The sequence below is a fragment of the Hippoglossus hippoglossus genome, chromosome 4 (genome assembly GCF_009819705.1).
Source record: "Hippoglossus hippoglossus isolate fHipHip1 chromosome 4, fHipHip1.pri, whole genome shotgun sequence".
Taxonomy (NCBI): Eukaryota; Metazoa; Chordata; class Actinopteri; order Pleuronectiformes; family Pleuronectidae; genus Hippoglossus; species Hippoglossus hippoglossus.
Genome location: NC_047154.1, coordinates 789,805 through 803,648, shown reverse-complemented (window position 1 = coordinate 803,648; position 13,844 = coordinate 789,805). Strand labels below are relative to the sequence as shown.

General features: G+C 41.2%; 1 protein-coding gene across 2 annotated transcripts in view; it reads right to left on the bottom strand.

The window, feature by feature from the left end:
* Window positions 1-6,787: 6,787 nt before the first annotated feature.
* Window positions 6,788-13,844, bottom strand: part of st3gal3a (ST3 beta-galactoside alpha-2,3-sialyltransferase 3a) — a 36,933-nt gene continuing 29,876 nt past the window's right edge. For both annotated transcript variants that reach the window (XM_034584076.1, XM_034584075.1), the window contains 2 exons: window positions 7,981-8,158; window positions 6,788-7,825 (listed from right to left, as the gene is read on the bottom strand). In XM_034584076.1, the coding sequence (XP_034439967.1) occupies window positions 8,054-8,158 (105 nt within the window). In that variant the 3' untranslated portion in view covers window positions 6,788-7,825; window positions 7,981-8,053. The remainder of the gene's footprint in view (window positions 7,826-7,980; window positions 8,159-13,844) is intronic.

Below are 13,844 nucleotides of genomic sequence, written 5' to 3'. Positions count from 1 at the left end.
ATAACAACAACTCACGCAAAAACAGTAAACAATCCAGAAGAACTAATACTTGTACACATAAATGTATAAAACAGAAGAGAAAGGAGGAGTCCATCTATTGAGTGATAGAGTCAGTGGCCACATAAAAGAGAAAGACACAACTTAAACACAGACACACAAACATCATGTAATAAATATATAGTTACATGAAATAACATGGTTACAGCCTAAATCTGGAATGCCCCAGTTTGAAAAAACTGTGGAAACACTTCACAATGTTGTCAAAGGTTCAGGTGGACATGGGCTGTTAGACATCTCTGTCACTCACATACCTGAAATTATGCCTGCTGGGGGTTAAGTTAAATGTTTTGATGCATACAGAAGCAAGTATGCATCACATTGAAAAAATGTATAATCCATGAACTTGAAACTCGTCCTGCATCCCCACTGCAAACTTCAGTATATGCAGACTTCATAAACCTGTCAAGTTCACCTACCAGCAATACTCCATTTTTGAGTGTGGTTTGGAAACACTGTGGGAATAAATGAGGCACTACGAATAAGACTTCAACAACAGCACTTGTAGAGGTCTGTATCCCCATCAGTCCAGCTAGGTAGACTAACTGGTCAGAAGGATTTTGTACACAACCTCTGGGACAGCTGAAACCTGCAGTGCTGCTTACTGGAGCTGACTGTCAGCCCACCATTTCATCCTTGTTTTGACCTGCTCTTGACTTAGTGGTCTAAATGGCTTCCTCCCTGTCAAACGTGCACTATTGGTTTATCCGTCACTAAGATGAAGTCACATCTACTGACGTGCTACATATTCCAGTTTTTATGAGAAGCTGATGTTTTTTTTAGAGTGGAGCTGTGGTGTTTCAGAGTGATTCATACTCACAATGGGAGTTCAAACATATAGAAAACATCTGCTTTCACATCTGCAAACTGCTCCCTCTCAACAGCATCATTATGTGTGTGTGTGTGTGTGTGTGTGTGTGTGTGTGTGTGTGTGTGTGTGAGAGAGAGAGAGCGAGAAAGTCAAGTAAATCTCCTTTAGTGTGTTACTTGTCTATTAAAGTTATAGAAATGTAGAAAACAGATTCAGAGAGAGACCATTTTGAAGAAATGGTCTCTAACAATAAATCTGCTTCAGACGCCTGACTGGACAAAAATACATGGTGTTGAAAATGTCATGGCCCTGGGTGTTAGAATGATGAGTTGGGCCTCTTCAAGAAATGGACCAAACCTTACTCCAACGTAACTGCTGTATAGATGGAAGCATGTGTCTATAAATGTATCCCCATGAAGATGTAAATGATAAATGCTCTGTATCCATATATAGCACATTTCTAGTCCTTATGACCACTCAAAGCACTTTACAGTGGGGTTTTTTTTTGCTATTCACCCTTTCACACATTCAAACAGTGCATCAATGGGCAGCTCTTTTTCCATGACAATGGCACAGCCGTCAGGGGTAATATGGGGTTCAGTATCTTGCCCAAGGACACTTTGGCATGCAGAATAGGGAAGACTGCGATCCAACCAGAAACCTTCTGGTTAGAGGGTGACCCACAGCCGCTCCTTAAGGTAAGAGCCACTGACCTCAGAGTCGACAATCTGCTTTCTGTTTCCACCAGCATGTGCATTACCAGAATGATAATGTGTTTTCAGGTGTTAGTAGGATGAAGATTATTTCTGATAAGGAGCTAAAACACTCATCTGGAAGTATTATGTCATTGTAAAAAGCCATTTTGAAATGAAAAGGATTTTAGTGTGGATTCGGCCTGCAAGCCATGGTAGGATGTGAAATGTTTGAAATGATCTGTGAAACTGGGTACTATTTGGAAATCCTGCCACATTTTAGTGTGTCAATGGAAATATGAGAAAGAATACATAGTTCTACAGATAGTTACTGCTATGATATGTGAAAGAAATCCAGTGTGGTCAGTGTGATAGTGAACATGAGGCTGTATTTTTTCTTCCTTTAATTAAGTACATATAGTGTACATTGAAATGGCTGTTTTGCTCATTTATTCATGGTGTTGAATAGTTTGAAATTTAGGATAATTAATCCATCCATTTTCTCATAACCACCTACTCTGTGCAGGCTTGTCAGTCTATAGAGTGGAATACATAGATATACGACCACACAGAAACACCTGAGGTAAACCCTTAAGGAAAATATTGGTTGGTTCAAACCCAGGAACGATTGCAAAAGGGGAAAATGTTGCACCTCTACTCCTCTAAACTACAGAGTGACTGTCTTACATTCAATTCAATTTTATTTGTATAGTGCCAAATATAACGTACATTATCTCAAGAAACTTTACATAGTAAGGTTAAGACTTTATTTTCAGGTTAGTAGCAAATATTCCTCTGTTGTTGTGTGACATTAGAGATTGAAGAAATCTTTCTGACATGAATTTTGTGACGTTGAGAGAGATGCATGGATTGCCTCTGAAGAAGCCCCCACATGTACCATGATGGAGTGGAGCCTCTCACAGGGGGACTGTGCTTTACCCAGGGCAGACACACTGTCAGTGGGAATAAAGGACTATGCAACCTGAGCCTGCACAGCCACACTCCGCTGCAGAGCAGACCTCAGCCCGCCTCCAGCTCCAGGATTAATTAAACCAAAATGATGGTGTGGGCTGATTGGTTGGGGTCAGGTTCCACACATGAAAAGGAAGTGAACAGGATGAAAACCTTGTCTGTAGCCGAAGCCGGGCTGTGCATGGTAGCCGGTATGTAGACGTTGTCCCTCTGTCCTCGCCAAGCTCATGCTGTCACCCCGAGGCCACCTACATAGTAGTAAGGAGCTTCTGTTTGTGTGCACTCACCCTGTGACCCCCCCCCCCCCCCTCCCACCTGCCCAAACACACAGTGTGAGAACATGTCAGGTCAAGGATCCTCTTTTAATAGTGGCCACCTGCTTCTTCTGTCCATATGCAAAGCTGTATATGATCTCAACATTCTAAATATGTTTCCTGCTGCAGTGCTCGACCAGGATGAAGGCTGTAACAAGTGTGTTGATGTCACTCTTTTAGCATACTTCAACTCTTACAGGGTACGTTTATGTTGTTCCATAGAAATGCTTTACTCACACTTTGACATTTACATCTCTGTTAGTCATGCTACATGGCATACATCCAAGAAAGATATTTCCAAACTGCCGTACCCTGTACACCGATTCACTGGTGCACAGTGACTTGTTTTTTGTTGCCTCCGACCCCTTGTTATTTTAAATAAGGCTTGGAACCCCTGTTTATACCTTCAAACCTAGCCCTCCTTTCACCTTGTGAGCTGTGGACTAAGATACGCTTATGCTTCCTGATTGGAACATGCTTGGTGTTGTGTGAGGCTCTGATTGAGGTTTGTGGAAATAATTATGATGATGACCTCTACATATGCTTCTGAAAAATGTGCAGCTTTTCACATTTGGACAATTGTGTGATATTTTCTTTTGAACAAACCTCACTGGGTTGCTGGCAGCTGTATGAAAGAAGCTAATATCCGTTTAACTTGAAGCACATCACTATTTTAATATACTGCCAATTGATATAACTTATTATGGTATGTAACTCAATCTGACCTTCTCTTTTTGACCATCTAATTTATGCCTCCATAATTATTTTCTATATGCTTTCTATATTGTTTAGTGCTAGCTAGGCCACTGTTATGTCTGTGCCTTAACAGGGATCCACATTTCTTTGTTGGCTCAGTGTCCCAATAGAGGGATACCTGAGAGGATCGGGTGACTGACTCTCGACAGCAGGAATGAACCCTGACCCCTTTTTCATTTTCATCCAGGTCCCTTACAGATTCTCTGTCCTTCACCACTACACAATACACAGGCATAGTAGGGAGATTAATCACATCTGCAGTTATCTTTACGCAGACAGTCAAGTGCACCATTGAAATATACAGTAAGGTTCTCTCCCAGTCGGTGCACACTGACTGACATCAGTGAAGAAGTTAGTTTTCTTTCAGCACTCTTGAGCTACTGTATAAAGACACAAACAGTATCGCCTGTAGCAAGAGCAGCTCAATCATTAAAGTTGCATGTTGGATCAAGTTACAACATATATATACAATGAAAATAAGCACAGTGTTGTGGAAGCTGCACTAGTTTGTTCAGTGTACAGAGGGACCTTCCTTACTCTGAGTTTGAATGTTCCCCCTCTGACAACATGTTACTCACTGATATCAATGTTACTGTTAAAGCTGGATATTACTACAGTGTGTACAATAATTTTGTTTAATTATATGTTACATTTTCACTTACTCAGTGACGTGTGGTTAATGACATTGCTGTAAGTGTTTTGTTCTATCTGCTGCTTTTATTCAGTTTAATATTTATATTTATTTATTATAGGCTGTTTTCTGCCAATCATTGCTACTTGTTACTGTGTTTATATGTGGTTGTGCATACAGCAGTTCATCAACAATTTTGGTCTGTTTTTATGTTGTGTGTTAATTTTAATGTTCTAGCTTTTGTTGCACTATCTTTGCACTTCGGCCCATGAGAAACATTTCATTCAGTCGGAGGATGAACTTAAACACTGACAGAAGTGTGCATCCTCCACTGTGTTCTGCCTGATAAATATTCACATTACAGTGTACAGCTCAGTCAGACACAACATTATTGAGGTATTTCATTATAGTATCAAAGGTTTCCGACCGATCAGAGCAAAAATTCAACTTTTTTCAAATTTGGATTTTTTAAATTTACATACAATTTGTAATATAGCTAAATTATTGTTGTACAAAGTACGCCTCTTGCCAATTGTTCCTGTTTGAGGAAGCCACAGAGCTGGTCACATGATGAGCGATAAAGATTAAGGGCTCCCTGCCCCTAAGCGGGAGGTGGTGTTGTCAGGACAGAGTTTCTCTTGCCAAAGGGCACCGCAGAAGTCTGGATTTTTTAGAGTACAGGTGAAGTACTAATGACCTCAGTGATTTATACTCCATCTGGTTTTGCAGCACAAATGGTTTGATTTCAGGGACTGAGCTCGTTCCCAGATTCTTTCCAAAGCTCGCAACCTCTCAAGACTGGCAGTAAGTTGCACGATTAATGTGTTTTCAAGTGATAAAGGAATTTTATTTGAAACTAAAGATACAAGTTAAAAGAAGTGCCACATAGTCAGCACTTAGGTTCAAGAGGAATGATTACTTTTACTCTGATTTTACCTTTACTCAAAAGCTTGACAAGAGACAACACAGTAATTTGTCTGAAGTGAAATCAGTGATGACTTGCATCAACCCTCAGTACAAATGACATAAAAAATTTAAAAAAAGAACCCTACCTTTCATTAGCTCTCTGCAGCCTCCGTTGAGTCTTGAACCTGCCAGTGTAACTGCAGTGCATTGGTTCAACAGGTGTCAGTACTCAGTTGTGAAATATCTGTCTGTAAAGTCTGTTTCACATGTTTCCAACTCGAATCCACTGTCACCGATTTTCTTGAATCAGATGTAGGTTTTTGATTATTCTTCTGATGAACATGCCAAAACTGAGTCTGTTGACTGCTGTTCCAGTCGCATAAACCTTCCTTTTGGTTAAAACTTATAGTTAGAGCTCAGGTCTGTCTTGAACCAGCTCTTAGTTACATTATAGATTGTTGGGGGACATGTGACACACAGAGCTTGTCTCCTCATCACATTAATGTCTCATCAATTCACTTTACTGACTTCTTCACTGGAGACCTTGTGCTTTATCGTTGCAGATCCAGGATCACTGCTGTGGCCACATTGTGGAAGGTGATTCTGGATTGTGACCATGATGGTGGATCATGAGGTGGATGGTGGATTGTGATTACAACTAGATTGCTTAGATATGCAATATAACCTTAAATATTCTACCATTAATTAAAAACCTATCATTACAAACTGCTATTACTGCTCCATTCATGTCTATCAGACATTCTCTTATGTACAAATCTTTAAACATTGATACACCTCTTCATTTATGTTAGACACTGTCTTTTCTCATCAATGTTGTAAATATTGTTATTTTGTTGACCTGCTCTGCTACAAGTGGAGTATATTGCTGGGAGAGGGATCCCTCACATGTGGCTCTCTCTGAGGTTTCTACGTTCTTTTTACCCTGTTAAAAGGTTTTTTAAGTAGTTTGTCCTTACTCTTGTTGAGGGTTAAGGGCAGAGGATGTCACACCTTGTTAAAGCCCTATGAGACAAATTGTGATTCGGGAATATGGGCTATACAAATAAAAATGGATTGATTGAGTAGAATTCAGTGTATCTGCTATTTTGTGTTTTCCTCGTTAGTATTTTTTATTCAGATTTGTCCCTCATCTAATTGGGTGGGTGCTATGTTATTATGATTGACAGAAATGATAAACACCATCACAATGAGAAACAAGTTGCAACAAGGTGGCATACTTATGAGGTGAGACTCAAATTTTGCGCATATACCATTCAGACCACAGATGACCTCAGTCGGGCAGTGCTCCATAAGAATGTGTCTGGGTACAAACATTCGTCATTTGGTCACAGTCACAGTGGTTTTCCCTTTTTCCCTGAAAAACAACTCATCATGTGAAGGGGATGATTTTTAATTCTTGCGTCTCAATGCGACCTGTTAAACAAAACACAGAAACGTGAATCTTAATCTTAATTTTTAATGTGTTCTTGTGCACAGGCTACAATAAATAATATGAATACTTTGGCTTGAGCATCTGACTGCACCCAGTCCATGAACACCTACAATGAGGTGAGGAAAGATTGCACAGACCAGAGTGTGTAAAGCAACACACAGGCACACACACACACACACACACACACACACAGACACACACACACACACTTTTCAGCACAGTTGCTCTAGGTAATTAAAGTGAGATGGATTGTTAAAGCTCAAGTCACTTGTCTGAGAGTAGCACTGATCAGGACTGGTGGCTGAGGTGAGGGGACCTGAGATCGCAGCCTGTGGCTGGGCCGAGTTTGGTGTCTGAGGGGAAGGTTGAGTAGAGAAGAGAAAGATCAGGGTTTAGTAGAGCATTTAGCATCAGAAAAAAACTGCCCAAAACTATCTATTCACATAAAACAAACTCAGTCAGTCAGTGCACCTCAGGTACATTTTAAGTAGCAAATGGTTCAGTAAGATATAACTCAGACCTGGACCCTGTTCGTCACTTCCTCACAAAACGGAGAGAGTGAGAGACAGATGACAAGTGACGAGATAAAGTATATACTCCGTAAGGTGACCCCTTGCGTCTACTGGATGTATCTGCATCTCATTCTGGTTGCACTTCATATATTAGGTGTTTCAAACACATTCCAATATTCCTGTGTGTGAAAACTGGTTTGTAGCTTATTTCTAAATAGTGAATATTAGCAGAGGGAATTCAGTCTTCTGCTATTACAGACAAGGAACAACAAAAAAGTGTTGTTGTTTGTAAGTAAAAACAAGATATGACCGGCTGCAGTTGCATACAGTAGACGTGAAGGGTGGGGGGGTCTCACAAGAACAGAGTAAATGTGTCTCTTCTGCTACAGTGAGTTTAAATGTGATATCCATGCTGCTGCTGAGGGAACTTGTTGCTCTGATGTCAGAGACTGGGCCATCATGGCTGACATGTGTCATGTAGAGTGCACCCTGAATCAGATATAAATCAGTGACATCAGGGTTGATGAAGACACAAATGAGCAAGTATAGGTTTGATGCAGAATACATTCAGCTGTGTGAGCAGAAGGACACTTGTAGAGGTATTCTCTTGGCACAGGCTCTGTGTTTAAACACAACCCCAGGCAACCTGGTCCAGGTGCTGGTTAAATCCCTAGCATTCATGACAAACCCTTAAGCCAGGGCACTGAATCCACATTTATATACACTAACCTGCAACGTTGACAAGCTAAAGACTGTGTTACAATGCAGAGACCAATTTGCAATACTTTATGTGAAAGTAACTGGGCAGGGTGTCCTGGTCAAAACATGCTCTTTCTGCCTTGACCATGGTGTGTGACAGCTGCTGCTCTCTGCTGGGAATGTGGTCAAAGGAGCCTTGAGTTTCCCTCTTCAGGTGTTGGAGCACATGTTGGTGGGGGAATGCCGACTATCAGCATCCTGCACCACAGATCCCACTGGTCCAGTCCTGGATGACCCCAGCCTTCACCAGCTTCACCAGGAACTCCTTCTCTTTAGATATGTTGTGAGTCCAGGACTGCAGAGTGGAGACACACACACACACACACACACACACACACACACACACACACACACACACACACACACACACACACACACACACACACACACAGGAGGTTTGGTGTAGACTTCACAGGGCATATTTCTACCATATTAAATATCACATTTCATTTAAAATTATGATTGTTTGTTGTTACGGCCCTCATGCTGTGTATTTGTTTTGCTTGATTTACTTTGAATGTAATGTCTCCCATCCCCTGGACTTCACTAAAAGTCAACTTTATCGTCAATTCTGATTGAACTGCCATTTCTTTCTAATGCCTGTTGTAAACATATAAACACAGAACATATTAAGTACTCAAAACATAGTACATAGTACAACATAGTATGCAGTCAAAAGGCACATGGTGGATAGGATGAGACTAGTAAAAACCAGAATAGTGCAAAGCTGGATTGATAGTGCAAAATACTTCATGGCAAGTAATGTAATGTACAATACAAGATGTATTGAATAGCAGTTAAAGATAGCAGCAGTTATGATTATGATGAGCAACATTTACAATAAAAAAAGGTACAATTACTACAAAAAGTGACAGGTGCATGTTCGCAAAAACACACCGTGTTTTCATTTCACAGGAATATAACTTTTGTAATTTAACAAGGTGAGAATAAATGGTGCAGTATCACAGACACTGAACCACATATTTCAGGATCTGAGAGGCAGTGCTAAGGCTGATGAGGGGGTGTGGTCAGTCAGTCTGCTCCAGAGCACCGGTTTTCTGTGCAGCGCTACTTCAATAATAAGTGACCTAAGTAACTAAGAAACTTAATAACACTTGTTAGACTTGGATGTGTACATACATACAAGTAGATTTAAACTTTTTCCTCATATTTCTAGAATCAATAAATGATCATGTTATCAAGTTAGACTTTGAAAAAAACCCTGATCCAGTGCTACAGGGCTTCAGCAGCTAGCTTAACAGTGACTTATAAATGCTTAATTATGCTCTCACAATAATGAGTCTTATGTCGGAAGTTTTATCTCTACTGCCTGAACTAAAGAATATGTAGTTTTACCAGATAACTTAAATCTTAAACTGGTTTAATTTGAGGTACTGGTCCCCCTAAGATGATATATCAGTGGTTTAAAGTCGAAAAAAACTGCTGCAATGTGTATTTCCATGTCCTCTCTTCTGCCTCTCTCTGGAGCTGCAGACAGAACAGGCTGTTTTCGCCTGCCTCTTTAAGTATTTATGAGCCCCTCCTCTGATTGGCTGACTGCACTTTGAGTGACACGCGACCAGGCCTATCACTGATCTCATTCTGGCGCATTGACGATCTCTCTGTTAAACAGCTGAAATTCACATTATGTCTGGATACATCTGTAGAAGACCAGCCAAATAATAACAGTCGGTTACAACAGGATGTTTCTGAACGGTAAGTTACACCGTCCTCATGTTTGGTCAAGTTTTAGCAGGACAGTCAGCCGATGTAGGAGTAATGTCCCGAGTTACAGTATGGAGTTTCAGTACGGAGTAACGAGTAATGTCTATGTTACTCCGTTCTGAGCACACAGACACAACACATCAGAAGAAATAAAGCGTAACCGCTGGTCTCGAACAGTAACGTTCCTTGCATCCCTCCACGCTGCAGTGTTTCTTCAGTGTTGTTTGTTGTGGTTAGCCTGTGGTAGCGTGTGACTGTTTTTATACTTTGAGGGTCCCTACTGACCCCCTCAAGTATTTATGGATAGTAAAAGCCCAGAAATTGTATTTTACACAATATGGGCCATTTAAGTCACTAAACTAATATGTAGTTAAGAAAAATTGCTGGCATGTAATTTTACAGTGTACATTAATGTTCTTCCTCTTAATAATGCAAATGAATCATCATTAGTTGGAGACAAAGAGTCAACACAAATGTGCTGTATTCTCTAACCAATCAATCAATCTATCAAATTTTATTTGTATAGCCCATATTCACAAATCACAATTTGTCTCATAGGGCTTTAACAAGGTGTGACATCCTCTGCCCTTAACCCTCAACAAGAGTAAGGAAAAACTACAAAAAAAACCTTTTAACAGGGTAAAAAGAAGGTAGAAACCTCAGAGAGAGCCACATGTGAGGGATCCCTCTCCCAGGACGGACAGAAGTGCAATAGCTGCAGGGCTCTGATGCTTAAAGTGCACGTTAACAGCTGTTGTTCTGCCATGATCAGCCATCTCTCCGCCAACACTCCGCCCCTCCACATGCAGCTGCAGTAGGTAAAGCTGGAGCTACAGCTTGCTCAGATACAGCCATTTTGCAACGTGCTATTGTTGTAATCGATGATATCGGTTATGTGGAATTCTCAAGAACCAGTCATTCACAGTGGTACACCTGACGACATGTAGACTTCAACTCACACAAAAACCCATTCCTTCCTTTGGTATGACAGGTCAAGCAGACTAATTCATGAAAGGTTTTTCATAGTCTCTCTCCCTAGATCAGTGGCTAACTAGTGGAGTATATCATCTATCATCATGACATCATCCTAAGATTGGTGCTGCTTTCAAAACGACACAATAACACAGAGCTAAATTTGTCTTCTGGGTCCGACAGACACCTGCATGCAGTAAACGTGTTAATAACCATACCATTGTTTCTTTTTTTGTTTGGAAAAGCAAAATAATTTAACAATAATTAGAAAAAAAATTATTATACCTGACAAAATAAACATCAACATCATCTGTCAGTGAAGTCTGTGTTAAGCCATGTAGCTCAGTGGCTCTGAACTTAAACACAAGTATTTGCAGTCAGAGCAAATAAAATGGAGAACATGCATGTGTGTGTTTCAATGACCTTGGCTCTGAGTAATTTATTAGTACAATGGAGACTGTGAGACTGTGAAGCATTGAGAATGGCAAATCAGACACTGTATGTAGTGTGCCTTGACTGTCATTCTCTTAAAAAAACGACACCCATCAACATTCCTTGAGATTTCAAAAACATCCCAGGCCACCACTCAGCATGCTTAGTAAATCCCTTCCAGATTCCTGGGAGGCATTTCAAATGAGAGAAAGGTCATATTTAACTGTTCCAGTGCAGCATAAACCTGGAAACTAACAAAAAGGATGTTGGTCAGAATGCTAACAAATTAGGGGTAGTGAATACGTTTCATCCATTAAAGGTAATAGAGGGTCACATGGAGCCTTGAGGCTTGATTGACATTCTTAAACTAGGAATATTTGTGTACAAGTAAGTAAACGTGTCAAAGTAAACACCAAGGAGATTTTTGATTTCTTAGAAAAAATGAAATGAAATATAAGCTTGACTTAAAGGTCTTACATATAGCAAACCAAGCCCAATGCCAGTGTCTTTGCTAGTTTTAGACCAACATAGTTGCCATTTTTTATGAATTAATATTATCCACTTGGTTTGGTCAGGTATATTGGCACATTGTTGCGATCTTAAGGCAGCAGAAATAGATTGTGCTTTTGACCAACAAATACCTGGTCTGAAGTCAGTGGTTCAATAATACACTGTTATTTTAAGACCAAGGTGCAAGCTCAAGGTGGCTTTTAAAGGGAATTTGATATGGTCCTCTTAATGGTATATTTTTTACTTTATTGGTTTATTTTCAAAGTGTGCTTTTTAGGGCTCTGGAATTTGGTAACTGGTGTGCAGTTTACTTTGTTTGATGTAGAGAATAAGTTGGTATTTTATTTGTTTTAGTGCATAGTAGCCTGATTAAATCAGTAAAATTCAATATCTGGATATATACAATAATGGACTAAGATAGCCTGGTAGTAGAGGTTTTCTGGGGTGCAGGTTTTGTGGTTTGATGTGAGGTGCCTGTTGGTGAACAGATGCGTTAAGTTGCTCCAGATTTTTTGTGCGCATCGCTGCGCCTTTGTGTTTTTGTTTACTGCCACGGTAAACAATTAGTAATTTGGCGTTTCGATATGATCGTTTCGATATGATGTATGCTGATGGATTGTTTTGTTACTTTTGGCTTGTTCAGGAGAGATTTGTTCAAGAAATCCTTGGTCATTGAAACAGCTCTGTGAGAACACTGTGACTATAACGTGGACCTTATTTCCTGTTAAGCCAGGAGTACTCTGTTCGTTTATCTGCTATTGCTGCTTTTCTCCTGCTCGTCCTCTCCACACGGGCGTCATCCTTTTGTATTTTAAAGGGGACATAGCATGCCCATTTTACCACAAGTTGATATGGTTCCTTGGGGTCTTAATGAAATGTCTGTAACATACTTTGGTCAAAATACCACAAGGATCATATAAAACAGCACCCTTTTTACCCTGTATAAAACAGCCCTCCACAGAGTGACCTGTTTTGAGTGCCTGTTCCTTTAAATGCTAATGAGCCAGCTCCCCCCTCCCCCCTCTCCCCCCATGATTTTAAACAATATAAATTACATATTTTATATGATATAAATTATCAAATATGCATCCCATACTTTGTATTCCCCTTCTGTTGTCCTGGAGTTTTAATTTTCCCAATCACATAATTAAATGTCCCCCTCTGCCCATCCACTACAAGCACACAAGCAGACAGACAGAGAGAGAAAGAGAGGGGTGGGGGGGGGGGCTATGAAGACCATCATTTACCCCCGAACCCCGACATTCAACGGGTACAACAACAAGCGGAGAAAGCAGAATCGCGGGCTGACCTTATATATACAGTCTATGGGGCTGACCAGCGCGGATAAATGCACGAAATGCACGTCAGCGTGCTTGAGAACGGCGCTGCGCTGCCTCGCAGCGGCGCTTCCGCGTCCGGTGTAAACCCGGCGTAACGAGTGGGGGGGCTCTGTGTGTTTGTGCCAGTGTTACAGTAGCGCTGAACACTGCGGAAGTCTTCCACACTGCTGGCTGTGTGGCGCTGACACAAATTCCAGCTCACGCATGGGAGAGCGAGCGGTCGCGCCCGAGCAGCTGCTGCAGCCTCCCAGTCCCAACGATCCAGACAAATGCCACATGTGAGTGAATCGCGGGCTGACCAGCGCGGAGAAATGCTCGTCCCGTGTGAACAGCCCGGCTGCGCGCTTGGGAACGGCGCTGCGCTGCCTCCGGTGTAAACCCGGCGTAACGAGTGTGGGGGGATGGGGGGAGGGGGTGGGGGGTGGGCCAAGACCATGTAGGGAGACTTCCAGTGCCTTGTTACGACACAAAACCCAGGAAGCTCAATCGAGTCACTCAAGCATGACGTTTCTGACTTAGAGGAACTATAACAAAACGCGCGAGTGTTTTTTCCCCAGAGTTTTTGGGTTGGTAGACATGCCAGATACCCACATTAACCTGTAGAAGCACTAACAAAGTGGAATTTGCATGCTATGTCCCCTTTAAATTATTGCCACACAGAAGTGAGTGGTGAGTTGGGGGTAGGTGAGTGGGTGACTGAATGAGGGTGTGGGGAAGTGATTTGCATAAATAATATATTTTATGGCTGATATATGGTGTGTTGTGGATTTGTTTTCGCAATAGTCACAAATGGTTTGCAAAAATATTGGTAATGCCAAAAAATATGGGGGTGTGGAGTGAAAGCAGATAGCAGAGGGAGTAGATATAGAGAGATGCAAGTAGAAATGTACAGTCAATAGTGGGTTTATATACTCACAGTGTACATCCAGTGAGCTACACTACTCAAGATCAGAGAGTCCACTAGTGTTATGATCACTGCGAAATACAGTCTGCTGGCTGCTA